Here is a 16,347-nt window from a genome sequence, read left to right as displayed (position 1 = left end):
TCCAAGCACAACGGCGGGGCCGGCATCCCACGCCCAGGCTGCAGAGCTCTGGAGGAAAACAGCCTTTATTGAAGCAGAGCAGATGAAGGACAAACACAGCCTCTCTGCCCGCCTGTCGCTGCGGCTGAGCAAACTGGGGCTGTTGCTCTGGAGAGCGGCTCGTGGGGCTGACTCACCCCCTCCTGATCCCCTGTCCGGGTGTGTGTCATAGGTTTTATGTCGCTGCTCTGTTAACCTTTGGTTCCTCGTGCGGAATAGTTAACACCTCGAGGCTGCCCCGTCCTGGTGATGTTCAAGATACGTTCTTTAATCCAGCCAGCGAAAGTTTTTTTCTCTCCCTTATTGCTTCAAGCAAAAGGAGGCTTCTGCCTTGAAATTGGTCTCTCGTGTTCCTCTGATGTGCTTTGGCATCTTGGTTGTATTAATATCCTCCCAGGGTGGACGCTGCAGCCTGGTTCATTAAGCCTTTGCTTTCTACTGTCGTGTCAGAGATCTAACGTGACTCGTAGATCATGCCGTCTATCTAGGCGTTTCCGTGATACCCTGTGGCTGCGAAGAAGTGGTAAGGGCTCCGACGTGCTTTCAAAGCTTGCGTTTCTCCTGGTTTGCCGGCTAGGAAGAGGAAATGTTGTGTTTGCCCGCAGAGCACCGAGCTCTGGGGTATCGGCCCCACTAACCCATGCAGCCAGCGGCGAGCTCTCCCGTGTGCCCGTTGCAGAGCTGGTGTCTGCATCCCCTCCTTCTCCAGAGAAAACCCTCCGAGCCGCGGGCAGGGCGGCTCCTGAGCTGGCGCAGGCTCCGGGCAGGGTCAGCCGCGGCTGGGAAGCCCAGAGCTGGCCTGAGCAAAATGGAAACGGCGATGTCTCATTTCCCCCTGGAAATCGCTTGTTTCCTGCGTCGTTCTGGACCAGAGAGGAGGCAGGAGCTGCTCCACGGTGTGCTGCGTGCCCGCAGCCCTGGCTGGCTCCAGCGCTGGAGGGGCCTGACCCGGGCACGTCGGCGTGGCCAGATGCTGCCTGCCCCTGCCTGCTGTGCCAGGTCCCGTGCTGGAGCCAGGGGAGAGCCCAGATGGCAGCAGAGGTGTGTCTTGGCTCCTCCAGAAGATATTCTAAAATGTTTGGCAGCCTTTCCTGAAAGGTGTTTCCAGGCCCAGCTGGACGTGCCGTCTGGATGGGAGGCAAATATGTGAGGTCTGAAGGAGTGTCTCTGTAGGAGCGTGTGTCGGGGAGAAATCAGCTTTATTCCGCCTCCCCCGCCATGCTGCCGGTTCTCTGCCTCCGAGCTTTGTCTCGGCACGGCGCTGATCTGCAAGCACAGTCCTCATCCTGCAAGCTCTTTCTTTGCAGGGCCAGCCCGGCTTCCCGACCGTCCGTCTGGCAGGCTGCCGTCCGGCTGCGGGTCGGGAAGGGTTACGGGAAGCTGCCGGTGCTGGCGAGGCACACGTGTCTGGCCCCTGTGCTTGGGTGAGCGTTTCCCTGCTGCAGGAGCGGGAGGGAGCGATGCATCGGCTGCACTCCCATCCTGCTCCATCAAAAGTGGCTCCTGCTCTGCCTGTCCCACCGCCGGCACCTCTGTCCCCTGCCCGCAGCCTCCTGCCAGCCCGAGGGGGTGAGCATCGGCCCCACGTTGCACACACGGAGCCAGGCTGCTCTCTCTGTCTGTGCTGGTTGCACGGGGGCCCAGAGGTTTAATCTGCTTGCGTGAGAGTCAGTGGTGACCTTTTCATTTTAGTGACAATGTACAACTGTCTGCAGTGCACGAGGTGAGCTCCGGGGAGGTCAGTCCCTGGGAAGGGCAGCTTTGGCTGCACGTTTGTAGGCTGCAACAAGACAGAGCCCCTTAAGGCTCTTTCCTCCCCAAACGGGCAGAGGCAGCTCCTGACAGCCATCAGTGCAGGGCCAGATCCCCGCAGAGAGGATGGAGGAGGTCAGGGCGTCTCTCTGCACGTCTGCTTTCCCCCCTCGTGAAAATGGGGTGTCTTTCTGGCTGCTCAGATCTGAAAGTCAGCAAAGCCGCTGTGCCGGGGTGGGCCGGGCAGCTGGGCACCGTTTCCTTCCCTGTTGGAGCCGTCAAGTCAGCCGTTGGGTTTCAGCCTCCGCAGAAGCTGCTTCTGCTTCTGGGTGACCTGGGTGGGAGCAGCGGTCCTGCGCAGAGCGGGGCCAGCTGGGACCGGGGACCGGGACCAGCAGCCCCCGGAGCCGAGGCTGCCGAGCACATCTGGGCTGTGGTTGTGTGCTGTGTTAGCTCCCTCCTGGGAGAGCTGGAAAGCCCGGTCTTAAAGCTGGGTAGAGCTATATTAAAAAAAAATAAAAAGAAAAAACAAGGAAAATCAGGACTTTTCAGCTCCTGGGTGTAAAGGGAAGGGATGCTGATGTCAGTGTCTGGCAAACAGAAATGAGGATGCTTGTGTTTTGTCAGCCTCCATGCTCTGGTTTCGTTATGGTCTTCCTGGGTGTATTCCTTCCCGGGGCGGCTGAATGTCCCCAGACGTGGAAACGCTCTGGTCCGGGTGTAGCTCTCACAATCCGCGGGGCTCTCAGGCAGGCAGCTTGCCACGGGTCAGCTGCTCCGTGGTACGTGACTTGAGCGCACTGGTAGCCCACAGGAAATTCAAAGTAAATCCGAGTTACTCCAGCCCCTGCTGAAAGAGAATCAAGATCAGCAGATGCATAGGAAGCTGTTTGTGTGTTTCAGCTCTTGGCAATACCCCATTTTGCTATTACTGGATACATTAGGGGGTCTCCTGAGCGAGGCAGAGGCCCTGTTAGAAAGCTGCTGCATCTCACGAAGCACATGGGTCTAAATCTGTTTGGTTTTTTTCTTGCTTGTACCCAGATTCGCTACAAGGAGGAGTTTGAGAAGAACAAGGGAAAAGGCTTCAGTGTGGTGGCTGACACCCCGGAGCTGCAGAGAATCAAAAAGACGCAGGATCAGATCAGCAACGTGAGTAGCTTCTAATCTCTGTGTGTGATATTGCCGTGACCTTCCTCCCGCCGGAGGAGGCTGGGGGGGCTCTGCCCAAGCGGACCCGTGCTCTGACGGCTGCTAACGAGCACGTGAGGCTGCAGCATCTTGGAAGCCTGGCAGCGTTAATTCTCCAACCCGTTTTCCTGGGCATCTTCTGACCCTCTTGCACCTCTCCCGGCTCTTCCGCGCTGGCAGACGCTGCAGCTTGATCCAGAGGGGTATCCGAGCCCTTTGCTTCTCCTAAGGTGTTCAAGTTCATGTTGATTGTGAGAAGCAAGGAGGGGAGCAGCAGAGAGTGGTATTTGGTGGGGCAGATGTGGACCGGGGCAGTCCCATCCACCCCTGGTTGTCACCGTAACCCACTGCCTGGTGGCACTGTGGGGTCCCGGCTCGCTGGGGCCAGCCCCGCGCTGTTCCCCCTGAGGGACTCCAGTGCCTTTTGTGCTCTCTCTGGTTTGTGTCTGTGTGTGGAAACCCCGGCCAAAGGCACACCTCTTCCTCCTGTCCCTTTGCAGCTGTGACTGTCCTCTGCCCGGCTCCGCTTGCCTTGACCCCTCCTGACTCCTGCAAAGCCCTTTCCAGCCATCCGGCTGTCGGGAGTGTTTGCTGCAGCTGCTGCTCTTGGTTCGTGCCAAGGCTGTGCGCAGTCCCTGGGGTCCCTCCACCTGCTGTCACCAGCCCCGAGGGTAGGACAGGCAGTGTCACCCGCTTTCCTACCTACAGCCCACATCTTGCGGTGGCCGCTGCACCAGAGCAGCCTTGCAGGGAGCTCCTCGAGTTCCCTTGGCCGTGCGCAGCTTCCCTCCTGCCTCGGTGCCGAGGTGGAGGGGTTCCTGGGGGCTGTGCACAGCCGCATCTCTGTCCTCCCTTGACCTTCTGGAAGGAGAGCTCTGTCCTGTGTCTGCAAGAGACCCAGCTCTTCCATTTCTGAAAGTTATACTAAAACCATGCCCAAGTTCAGTGCCAGCTGGCCTGGCAGCTTGTGCTCCACCCAGCAGCCTCCGTCCATGTCCAGGTGCCGGTGGTGCGGTGCGTGGCAGACGTGGACATCTGTGTGTTGCCATGGTGAAGGAGGAGGATGCACGCTTGCACGTATAGCTGCAGCGCTGGGTGGGGTATATCTGTCCCCTCCCCAACTCGACCCCGCGCTCCCAGGCGGCGTGGCGCGGGAGCCCGCAGTAGCCTCTGCCTTAGCAGAGCGCAGGGAGTTAATTAACCTTTAGCCGCTAGAGAAAGTCATGAGTGTCCCTTATCAAAGCACCAGGAGCTCTTTCGAAACCCTGGCAGGGCTGGGAAGGCCGGTTTCTCCCTGGCCAGTAAACCCAGCCCTGGAGCACAGCTTTACGTGAGAAAACTCTCGGGTGTCCACTCGACAGGCGGCTTCTGCGAGCTTCTCCCAGCCGTGAGCTTCTCCCAGCCGTGAGCTTCTCCCAGCCGTGAGCTTCTCCCAGCCATGAGCTTCTCCCAGCCCTGAGCTCCGCAGTGCCCGGCGCTGCTCTCGCCGGCTGAGCCCACGGGTGAGAAAACCCCAATGCTTTGGGGTGCTGCAGGGGTGTGAGCCAGAGACCCTACAGCCGAGGCGATGCGAGATGTAGTGAAAGCCTGTCTTGGAGCTGTTCCATCCTTAAGCATCCCTATCTCGGGGACAAAGCCCCTGGCTTGGGAGCTGCTGTTTGCTTCCCTGGGGTGTCCAGGGGAAGAGGGTCTGGGCTTGCAGGAATGCAGGGAGAGGGAGGACGCTGCCTGCGCCTGCAGTGGGAGCTGGCACACGCGCAGGAGCTCACACACATACACAGACAGGAGAATGCCCAGCAGGGCGGGAGGAGGCTGTTTATTCCCTCTTCTGATCCCATTGTGCAGTTCTCTGGCAAGTACTGAGCTCTCCTGGGGGAGCTGCGGGATGTTATCTGCACACCAAACCCCAGGACAGCGAGGGCTGGGGAAGGCTTCCCGCTTGGGAAACGGACCTGGCTGGAAGATTTTCCCTGGGGACAGCTTCTCAGTGGGCTCTGAGCTGGCAGGCGATGAGCACAGCTTCCCTGCCGTGGAGCGGGGCTGTGGTCTTTGTTATAGAAAGCACTACTCTTTTTTTTTTTTGAGAGAGAGAATCTGTGGAGGTTTCAGGGCATTAAATAACACAGCAGAGAGATGAGACCAGCCCGTGTCCCTCTGCTCAGCCCCCTTCGCTCTCCCTCGGCCACAGGAGCAGTTTTCAGCAGCTTCCCCGTGGGCATCTGGCTGCCAGCCTGGGGTTGCAGTGACCCACTTAATAGAGATGCAGAAACAGCCCCACTCCCTGCAGAAAGCCTGGCTCAGCAGGGAGTGCTTCGCTCCCAAGGGTGCAGCTGGGCAGGCACACGGGCAGCAAAGGGGGCTGCCCAGCGTGGCAGCGCTCAGTGGGGCGTGAACGCCTCCGCAGCACAGAGGTGCCCCAAACCACCCTTGGTGGAGGGTGCCGATACGGTCCTGCACATGGGGAAACACTCCTGGCAACGGAGCTGAGCAAAGCCTCAGCCTCTCTCCTGCGGCTCTCCCTGCGCAGGCTCGGGGAGCGGGGTGCTGCCCTCGGGGTGTTCTCCTTCCCGGGAGGGTGGCTCTGCTCCGGGCTCTGCCTCCTGCCTGCGCAGGGAGCCTGCTGTAGTGCCCTTCAGTAAATAACTGTTTAACCAGCAGACAAATGGGCTCCAGGTGCTTTCCGATGGCAATGCATTCATTAACACAAGTGGCTATTAATTTTTACACCCACACCCAGGCGGCTGGGTTAACCCTTCCCTCCTGCCCGCTGCGGGGTGGGGGGGCCCTCTTTGTGCTGGCTGCAGGGAAAGGCTCGGTCCGATGCAGCTGGTGTGTTTCTGCTTTGAGTCTCCTGCAACAAAATACCCCAAAGCCCTCTCACGCTTTAGTTAAAGGGAAATCTGGGGGTAGGTGTTGGAGCGGTACCTCCACGGCGCCCGTTGCACCCGGCCGTGGGCTGGGGAGTTGGCTGGGTGCGTGCAGGGGGGACTTCCTAAAGGTTCTTTTGCTCCGTGCTCCTGCAGCCTGCGGGCTTGGGAGCCTGGTCTTGAATCTCATCCACGCCCGAAAAAATTGCATATCCCACCCATAGGACACTTAAACCTCCTCCTTTCTGTGCCACAAACGGGTCTGAGCAAACGTCCCTGGGGAGATGGGTTGGGAAGAACCCCACTGGGACTGCTGGGGAGGCTGCGGATGGCTGATACTGAGTCCACGGTGGCAAAAAGAAATGAGCTGGGACGAGGTGATGGACGATGCTGGTGCTGAAGGGCTGCAGGAGCTGCTGCCGTTGCTGGGATCTGGGCTCAGCCTCGTGGCCGGCACTGCAGAGCTGTCCCGGCTGCGCTCTGACCTCTCCTTCCCCTCCTGTCGCTGTAGATAAAATACCATGAAGAGTTTGAGAGGAGCAGGATGGGCCCGAGTCCCAGCGAGGGTGCTGAGCTGGAGCGCAGGAACTCCCAGGAGAGCACCAATTACCGGAGACCGGCAGAGCAGCAGCATCAGCCGTCTCATCACGTCCAACCCAGCAACCCAGGTAAGGTGCGGGGCTGCGGGCTTTGCAGCCTGCGCCGGTGCATGGCCCTGTGCTTGCTGGGGCAGCAGCCGGCTCTTCTTTGCGAGGGGCTTTGCGCATCCCCCACGTCCCAGCTCCGGCTAACGGACCCATCTTTGCCCCCCTAGTCTACCAGCAGCAGCAGCAGCCGCCATCTCAGTCCTACGGCTACAAGGAGCCCGCGGCACCAGCCTCTACGCAGCGCAACGCTCCTTCTGGAGCGGGGGTGAGTACAGCCCAAGGGCTCGCAGCGCCCGCGCCCACACCGGCCCCCCGGTTTCCACCGCCCGGGGGTTAGGGTTTGCTCCGCTTGCTCCCCGCTCCTGCAGACCATGCAGGGGAAGAGCAGTTTTGAAGGGGCTGCTGGGTGTAATGCTGGGTCCCTGGCTTCTGCTTGCCACAGCTATCGCTGGCACCAGCATCCCTGTGTCGGGTGAAAACCTCCTGGATCTGGCTCTTGCGTGGAGCTCGGCGGGGCTCCTTGCCCTGGGCCCCCCCCGTGGATGGCAGCTCTGCCCGTCTGGGGCAGGGCACAGGGAGGGTCCGTGCCTGCTGACCCCCCTCTCCCCACAGAAGCGTTTCCGTGCTGTCTACGATTACAACGCGGCTGATGAAGACGAGGTCTCCTTCCAGGATGGTGACACCATCATCAACGTGCAGCAGATCGACGACGGATGGATGTACGGCACGGTGGAGCGCACGGGCGACACAGGCATGCTCCCTGCCAACTACGTGGAGGCCATCTGAGCTGCAGGAGGGGACGGGGCGCGTGGCTGACAGCCGAGCCCCCAGCCCGCGCCGGCCCGTGTGTGTGTGTGTGTGCGTGTGTCTCTCTCTCTGCCCCAGCATCCCTTATCCCGTGTGTTCCACCGGAGCCGTGTCCTGACATCTCGGTTACTCTGTGTTTCTGCAGCCGCCTCCAGTTTCTCTTGCCAATTTAGCTTTGTTCTAGCTCTGTCGGGACTGAGGGACTGTCTGCAAGGGATGTTGGGGGCTCGAGAGACCAAACCGCCGCAGCTTTCCCTCTTCTTCGGTCTCCCTCCTCTCTAGCCCTCCCAGGTGCTCCAGCATTTCCTGGCCGGGGGAAGCAGCCGGAGTTTCCAGGAGCCCGGCAAAGGGAGGAGACCATCTATTAGGACCAAATTCCGCCCGCTCTGGCAGGGATGGGCAGCGATGTCTGTGTGGACGAGGTGAGGGATGCTCATCCCGAGGGCTGCCCTGGGCTGACGGGAGCGTTGGGCCGGCAGCCTCCACCCTGCACCGCTCTGGCTCTGGCTCGTCCTGTTGCTTCTCCCGACTCCTCTGTGCAGTGTTTCCATTCAGGCTTCGCTCCCTTCAGTCCTCAAAACAGAAAAACATTCACAGTTCAAATTCTTTCTCCTTGGGATTCAGAGTGGCTGCTCTGGGCAGCCCTGGAAGTGGCTCTCGCTCCTTCTGCCTCGGGCTCTGGCTGCCTCGTTCTGCCTCCCCGGTCCCTCCGGGGCCGAGCCGGGGCTGTGCCAGTGCAGGTAAAGGAGTAGTAGCCGCAGCCTTGCTTCGCCTGGAGGCTCCTGCTCGAGGGCTGGAGATGGGCCGGGCTCCCCACTCCTCCGTGCTGGGGGGGAGCACTGCGACACCGAGACCTCACATCACCCTGCAGCTCCGGCTTTCTCTCTTTGGGCTGGGGTCTGGGGGTCCCCTGGGCCCCACGTGTTGGGGCAGCCTCTTTCTCTCTTAGCCGCGGTCGCTCCCCAGATTCCCCCAGAATCTTCCTGCTTTTCTGTTGCTGCTGCAGGGCTTTTGGGACCCTCCTGAGCCCTCCACCCACTGGGTAGATGGTCTGGGGAGCTGGCAGGATCAGCCCCCCTCCCTGTGCCTCTTCTGAGCCACGAGTGAAAGATCCTCCCCCTCTGCCACCACGCTGGGGACTGTCCCAGGTGACTGTCCCCTCTGGCAGCTGGGTCTTGAGTGGCAGAGGCTGGGATTTGGCACCCCAAGCCACCCTGCACCTCTCGTTGGTCCCCAGCAACGGGATTGTGTCACGGACCAAAACCTCAAAGCACATCCCTGTCCCCTTCTCTTTTGGGCTCCGAAGGTCCTGGAGCTGGACAGGGGCAGGTATAACTGGAAGCTTGTGCGGGGAGGGCGGCAGTGGGATGCTCTTCTCCCAGGTCACGGAAGCTGAACATCGGGGCAGTGGTGATGCCTTCGTGCTGCCTCCGGTGCTCCTGCTGCCCTGTGCCCACTCACAGCCCCGGGTCAGCCCGGACCGCAGAGACCAGGCAGCCGGAGGAGACCGTCCCCTTGCCGGGCTGCTCAGGGCTTTGGCTGCGCTGCACCGTGGGGCCAGCGTGCTTCCAAGGGGAAGCTGCCACCTTTGCTATTCCCAAAGGAAAAGAGGGAATCTAGGGACCAAAGTGGCTGAGTTGAGACATTTTGTGGCTCTCCTGGGGGACACATCCTTGGGGACAGTCTCGTGGACGGGGGAGAGGATCCCACTGCCTTGCGCTTGCAGTCCCCTATCTCAAAGCACGCGGGGCTGCAGGGCTGGATCATGGACGGTGCTGGGGTTGGGGTGACCGGAGTCGGGGGGTGCTGGAGCAAATGCTGTTCTGTGGGGAGGGGGGTCCTGGCAGGGCAGAGACCCCCCGGGAGGGCATGAGCCGGGGAGAGGGGAGCGTTTTGCTCCTGGCTCGTTCCCCGGCCGGCTGCAACGGGAAGGGGCAGAGTGATGGGGACTCCTGGCACTGTTGTCACCTTGGGGTGAAAATGAGACCCCAGAAGCAGCCGGGATGGGCTTCCCGGGATGGGAATCCCGGTTGGTGCTAAAACAAGCGAGCACAAGAGCAGGGGAGGGGGGGCAGCGGGGAGTCTGTGTCTCCCTGCTAATCCTCTTCTTACTCACGTTCTTGTCTGGGAACGGGGGGGGAGTATCAATGTGAATAAACCGTTTTTTAATGGACCAAATAACACAGGCAATTACGTTTTGGTATACAGACCTTTTTTTAATGCTACCTTGAAACCATTGTCCCACGCCCTGCCCCTTCTCCCCTGCCATGGGAAACAAACCTCTTACTGCTTGATTTCTGCCTTTTCTCTTGACTTATGCACTTTTTTGCCTTTTTTCGTAGCTGAAAAGCACCTAAACCTGTATTTAAAATAAATAAATAAATAAAATAGTAAAAAAAAAAGGAAAAATTAAAGGCTAAATTGCTTCTCATCATGTGTAAAATAGACCTCGTCCATCCCAGCTTCCCCGGTTGCGTCTCAGTGCTGAGCTTAGAACGTGTTTTCTTCTGGATCCATCGCTTGATTGGGGTTTGTCCTTGTGTACTCCTTCCTGTCGGGTTGAGCACCCGCCGATAAAAAACATTATTTGGCCTTTTTAACCGAACCATCGAATGGAACAAACCAACCGATTCTTTTCCCGGTTTACTCGAATTAAAAATAAAAGTATAATTTTTACCTGCCGATTGTGCTGGCTTTGATTGCGGTCACTTTTCTGGCCATTTTCCTGCTCCCTTGGGATGTGGTGGGGATCTCGGGGCTGGGGGAGGCTGCTGGAGCCGGGGTCCTCATCTCTGCCTGGCTCCCCTGGGACTGGGAAATGCCGGCATCCCTGGGAATCGACCTGGGATGCAGCTTCTTGGCTTGTTCCTTGCTCTTGGCATAGCTTGAAGCCAAGGGATGTGCTTGAAGCACTCGGAGTCCCGCTGCAGCCTGTCTGGACAATGTGCTGTGGCCACTGGTACCTGGGACATCAGCCTCGAAATTCAGCCATGAGCCAGGTTGGCGAATTCCTCGCAGAGAGCGGGGCGGAGGCACAGGCGATGCCTCCCCACTTCCTGACCCACTTCGGGGTCTTGCTGCCGAAGGCCAAACGCCGGTTACAACATGGCTCTGGGATCTGCTGGGGTTCAGGTGCCAGCGGCTGCTCCGGAGAGCGGACCCACCCAGGGAAGTGGTCAGCTTTCCTGTGGGCAGCACAGCATGGGCACCAGGTCCCGGCTTCACCCGACCTCGCTGGGGATGCAGCACTGCAACAGCCGAGTCCTCCCACCTCCAGCCAGCCCTCGTGCTCGGAGAGCGGCTGGTGACGGCTTAGCTTGGCCGCTGCAGCCTCTCAGGGTGGGATTTTCAACAACTACAGCGTTCAGCAGTGGGAAAAGAAAATCTTGAAGGTGTGCGGAGAAGGACGTTACTTGCATCAACAGCACTAGACAAAAAAATTAAAATAGAAAGGCTCCCTGGCTGTTGCTGCTCACTTAAAACCGTACTGCTTTAAACTGTACTGAAGCAGGTGGTGTGACATGGAAAGCGAAGGATGCTGCAGCACCTCAGGAGTACCAGACTCTCAAAGGTGAGAGTTCCCGGCTGATCGACACGGCTTTGCGATGGCCAAAGCTGATTTTTGCTGTTTTCCCTTAGGATGAGCCCTTTCCCAGCTGCAAACAGGGGGTCGCATCACCATAAGCACCCCCATAAGCTGGGCAGCAGTTTGGGTAGGAAGAAGCAGGGGCAAAGCAACCCTCCTGCAGGCAGACGGTGCCTCCCAGGAGCCTTGCTCGCAGGTCTGGGCTGAGCGAGCGCTCCTCCGCCCGTGCGAGGCTGAAGTCCCATCTGACCGCGGGTGTTTATCCCTTTATTTTCCGCCTGCCTGCTGGAAAGCGTCTCTGTCAGCTCCGGCATCATCTCTCCATCCTGAGCAGAGCGAGCCATGCTCCGGCTGGGAGGGGAGGACGCAGCCGCTGAGCCGCGGGGGCTGGCGAGCGAAGCGGCGGCTCTCTGCCGAGTGTCCCCTTTCCACGCCGCGGGGAGCCCGGCAGCTCCTGCCCCACCGGCTCCTCGCTCACCATGCTGGATATTTTCATCCTGATGTTTTTCGCCATCATCGGCCTGGTGATCCTCTCCTACATCATTTACATGCTCTAGAGCGATGCTGGGGAAGATGCGCCTCAGCATCAGCCTCGCAATCAAAGCACCGTCCAGGTGAGCCGGCTGCTCCTCGTCCCACCAGGCTTTAATTTCTGGGAAGAAACGTGTCCGGGAAGAGGGGGGAGAGGGGCTGGTTTTGTTTTTAATGCTGTTGTCTTTGGCTGCTGCTCCCTCTGCCTGGCCGAGGCAGCCGAGCTGACAGCACCAGTGCAGCTGTTTCCTGCTCAGGGCTGGAAGGAGGGCACCGGGGTTTATTTTATAAATCAGGCCACCTCGCCTGCTGAAACGTGCACCGGCTGTTGTGCGGCGGCTGGTTTCTCCCTGCTGGGTTCATCAACCCCTTCCCCTTTGGAAAAGCTGCTCCCTGCCTTTTACGGTGCTGCAGCATGAACTTGTGGCTTTTGTTCCTGAGAGGGAGAGGAAAAAAAACAACCTTCGGGGAGAAGCAAGAAGGGATCCCGGTTGCATCATTTTAAAGGTGGCAAAAGGGGGGGTGTCCCCCCTGTGCCGGGCAAAGGGGGGGTGCTGCCGCTGCCTGTGCTTGCACACGCTGCCACTCCCACCCGTCACCATCGCTGGGTCTCCGGCAGCTCTCGGGCCCAGCTCAGACAAGCGTCTCCTTTCTCTTCCACAGCCGCTGCCTGGTCCGTCTCCCTCGGAGCCTTCTGGAAAAGCGTTAACCCTCTGCGAGGAACCGGTTGCCCAACGCGGAGCAAGGAGCCGCGCGGGGTCGGCGCCGGCATTGCGGAGGGGGCCGAGCGGGCGCGGCTGAGTGGGGCGAAAGAGGGAAATGGGGTGGCAGGGGAGAGGGTGGCGAGGTGACATCCCGCTGCTGAGATGTGGGTTGTTCCTGGTGACGCACGCGGCATCCCGGGGGGGTGCAAAGGGTCGTGCCCCCACTGCGTGGCCTAGTCCCTTGGGATGAGTGTTTCTGAGGTCGGTTGTTCGGGTTTAATTTTAGAAAAGCACTTATATTTTTAATGAAAAATGTTCAAGGAAATTAAATAAAGAGGAATGACACAGGAGAGCGAGCACGTCTGCTGGTGTTGACTGCCGAAACGCATCTCCCCGTGCATCGACTGCAGGGCTGGGGTGCACATGGCTCCGGGAGCAAACCCCACTTCCGCGGAGAGACGCAGGGCACCCTGCGAGCCCCAGAAGGACACAATATTGGCAAACCATGCCGAGACACCTCTGTGTCCCCTGGCGTGAGGGGCGGCTGCTGCGCCAGGCATTGTGGGGTCCCAACCAGGCTCTCCCCAGCTTGGAGGGTGCCCGAGTGGCTGAGCGGTGGCTCACCCTCGCTCAGGTCCCCTCTCCGGTGTTCAGGGAAGCTTCGGGAGGTCTCAGTTCATCTCAGCATAGAAAAAGGAACCTTTTTAATACAATGGAAATTTCTGTGGGATGGAAAGAACATTTCAGAGCTTAATTTCCCCCAGCTTGGAGAGGTCTGGAAAGGTATTTGGGGCATCAGGAGGATTTTTCCTCTCCTTTTATGAAGCCCTGCCTCGATCCCCGCCCTTACGCTGTCAGTCACATGCAATGCTGTTTTCAGACCGAAAGTTTCATCCTCCTAGAAGGCAAAATTTTCATATGCCTGGTCTCTCCCAGAATATTATTTTTTTTTTAAGCGATGGACACATGAAATATCTGCAATGGGAAAAACTGTTCATGCCCCATTAGTTAACCATGGCACCATCACACGAGTGGGTGCGTGAGAACCGGCTCCAGGGAGAGTTGGGGCTATGCGGGCACGGCTGGGGTACGCTGGAATTGGTTGATAAGCCTTTCAGAAGATGGCGTTTACAGAAAGAAGAGGGATTTCAGAGTCTGGGAATGCTGGATGCGGTTAGCGTTGCCAGCTGAATACTTGACAGTGCAATTTCCTGTTAGTAAAACTTCTGAGAGAAACACAGAGTTGGTGACTTTGCTCCCGAGCGTGTTCCCAGCGCATCAGCCTCGGGCCGAGCTACCCAGGGCGGTCCCTCACTGCCGGAGCCCTGGAGATGCGGAAAAGCTTCTCCTTGCTCCACCACCAAATATAGTCGAAATTCAGAAACTTGATATATTCTGGGAGGAATTTCTTCAAGCATAAGTCATGTTTTGAATAACCTCCGCTTCGTGAGTCTGTATCTGATGTCAACATCTGCAGTGATTAAGAGCGAGTGAGTAATGAGGAATGCGTGGAATGGAAACTCAGCTGAGTGTGAAACCAGGAACAATAATTTTCTCTTACTCCGAATGCTCCTCTCCCCTTGGAGGGCCTTACAAACCCGCCAGCTATGCGTAACAATCCCTTCCTCCATGCCCTAAATCAGCCAGCTCCGCGCTGGAAGGTGAAGTGACCCAGCCCAGCAGCTGAGGACTGCAAAGGGATCGAAACCGCCAGGCAAGCGAGGTGTTTGCAGCCAGACAGCCGGCCGCAGCGGGCAGGGATAGCTGTTTGGCAGACGGGATGTGGTGCTCCGCAGCTCCCATGGCAGTCGGGGTGCAGCCCTGCTCTGAAAAGAGCTACACTGGCACGGGGGGAATTTTGCTTCTCGTCCTGGGAGGGTTTTATCGACTCCCCACGGCAGCAGTTAAAATTTGGCAGCAAACGCAAAAGCACCGTTTTCTGAAGTATTGCTGTGCCAGCCCCTCTGGCGCACGCTGCGGCCCGGGGGCTCCCCGCCTGGACCCCGTTAGCCCAGCAGTGTTTAGTTGTGAGGGCTGATCAGAGGGTGATACTGGAAAAGGAGGCTGCATCCAGTTCAAACAAAAGTGGTTTGGGTGGTACCGCTTCGGTGGGCTTGAGCTTTGATCCTTTGGGGAGGAAAGTCCATGTCTGGTGGAAATGCTGGCCTATGTATGAACGCTGAAAAAACTAACACCAAACACTTGCTGAGCTATTATGTACGTAAGGAAAAGAGTGGTTAATAATAATTAATAACGCCATCAATATTTCGCACTTGGCAGCCGCATAAAACTCGCATTCCCGGAGGACTGGCTGCGAGAGTGAGCTAACACCGGCAGGGCTGACATTTCGTCTTTGTCGACTGCTGCCAGTGAATCAAAGAACTTACTTTTCCTGTATCGCTGCGCTCGCACAATGGCATCCCTTGTGATGGGCTGTAATTTATTGCTGCTGTGTCCTGGGTGCTGGGAGATGAGACAGGCGCTGGCAGAGAAGCCGCGCCAGCCCCGTGGTGCTTTGCGTCGCAGCGCGGCGAAGCAGCGTCACACAGCAGAAACACAACGGACCGAGGAGGTGCGGTGGTTCACGACTCCACTCCGTTACTCTGGATTCCACCTATTGAGATCATTTATTGGTAGCGATTCCCGCGTGTAAAGGGAGGGAACGGCTAATGAGCCAGGCTGTAACATTCCGCCTCAGCAGCTTCTTGGCTGCAGCTCCCTGTCACTGTACGCGCCGCCAGCCTGTTTTCTCCTTGTATTTTGAGTTCATTAGTGATCAGTTTGGAGGCATTCAGTTCACTGACTAGATATCAAAGAGTCTCGCATTTTGCTTACTTCAGAAATAATAGGTCGTTGCAGCACAGTTGTAGTATTGCAGCGTCCTCTTAAACATTCAAACAGCAAGAAAAAAGGGCTGTCAGAAGCAATTGATCGCAGATGTTCCTCTCAGGGAAGATTTCACCTCTGCCATCTACCGGCACGCTGCAAAGATCCTCAGCAAATTTATATCCCGTATCCACTCCTTCATGTAGTCAAATCCTGCCTGTAATTGTACATTCAACAAATGTCGCGAGGATTTCTAACGTGCAAACTTCCAAGCAGATCATTACAGAGCTGTTGTCAGCTCATTGCTGATGGAATCAAGTGGGGGCAGCTGAGATAAATCGGGACCATTTAGCTGTTCCCAGCAGCTGAAGTCTGGCTTTCAAAGCTAAACGTGGGTCCCTGCAGCTCAAATCTGGGTCTGAAGGAACACTGAAGCATTTGGAAAGTGATTCAGGTGGAGAAGGTGGCTATAGAATAACATGAAGAAAACAGCCGTGTTGTAAACAACGCACAGTAACGTAAGTGCTTTTTATTATTCATTACATATTTTTGTTTTGAAGGCAATGTAGCAGAAAATCAAAACCTTTTATAAGTAGCAAACACTTACATACTGTAATGAAACAGGAGCTTAGCCTCTCTGTGTTGAACGCGTGTCTTCAACTTAGCTAAGTCCTATAAAGGCAAATCCACTTCAACAGGTCAGTTATTACACTGGGCAGGGAGAGGGGGTTGAAGTTTCTCCTGCTTGATGGTTAAAAGGCACCTCTAGTTTGGGGGGGAAAAAATTGCCTTGCTTGATCAAAGCAGTTAAATTGCTCTCAGGAATCGCCTCTTTCTGCTAAACCTGAATGTACAATCTATGGAGCACTTCTGTCGCAGAATGTGAGGGTTAGCGGGAGAGACCCTGGCAAACTGGAAAAATGTCGCTGTGCTTCTCTAATTATATCTGTCTTGTTCTCCTCCGATTCCCAAGAGAAAACAAAATTAAAAGATCAAAATGTTTTTGGTTCTGAAGTAAGATAACATTCTTCAATTTGTGTATGCACATCAAATATGAAAACCATGTCATTTTTATTGTGTATGCAAACAGACACAGTGGGAAAAGAATGCAGTTTGTGTTCCCAAACCGGAGGCCCCCAGCCCGCTTCCTCAGCGTGTCTTAATGCAGCCTCGGAGGAGCAAAACGCGCAGAACTCTGCTGTGAACACTTAGAGGTCCCCCAATACATTCCATGAGCTCATTCAGCTGGTCTGACATATACGTCACCAGCTTCTCCCACTGCCACTCTGGCTCTTACTGGAATGGAAATTTAAGAAATAATTGGATGCTGCTTTGCAAATGTTTAAAAAAAAAAATATCCAGCAGGAGTAGAGCAAGGGTCTGTAAAATTCAGCGCA

The 16,347-nt window shown here is 57.1% G+C and overlaps 1 protein-coding gene across 1 annotated transcript in view; it reads left to right on the top strand.

Annotated features, from left to right (window-relative positions):
- The window catches only part of LASP1 (LIM and SH3 protein 1), a 34,636-nt gene extending 24,652 nt beyond the window's left edge, over nt 1-9,984 (top strand). The window contains exons 4-7 of the mRNA XM_059830349.1: nt 2,836-2,943; nt 6,361-6,517; nt 6,664-6,761; nt 7,109-9,984. Coding sequence (XP_059686332.1) covers nt 2,836-2,943; nt 6,361-6,517; nt 6,664-6,761; nt 7,109-7,282 — 537 coding nt within the window. The 3' untranslated portion in view covers nt 7,283-9,984. The remainder of the gene's footprint in view (nt 1-2,835; nt 2,944-6,360; nt 6,518-6,663; nt 6,762-7,108) is intronic.
- The last annotated feature ends 6,363 nt before the right edge of the window (nt 9,985-16,347 follow it).

The sequence above is a fragment of the Gavia stellata genome, chromosome 28 (assembly GCF_030936135.1).
Source record: "Gavia stellata isolate bGavSte3 chromosome 28, bGavSte3.hap2, whole genome shotgun sequence".
Lineage (NCBI taxonomy): Eukaryota > Metazoa > Chordata > Aves > Gaviiformes > Gaviidae > Gavia > Gavia stellata.
The sequence above is the reverse complement of the archived record's forward strand: the minus strand, read 5'-3'. Positions and strand labels throughout refer to the sequence as shown.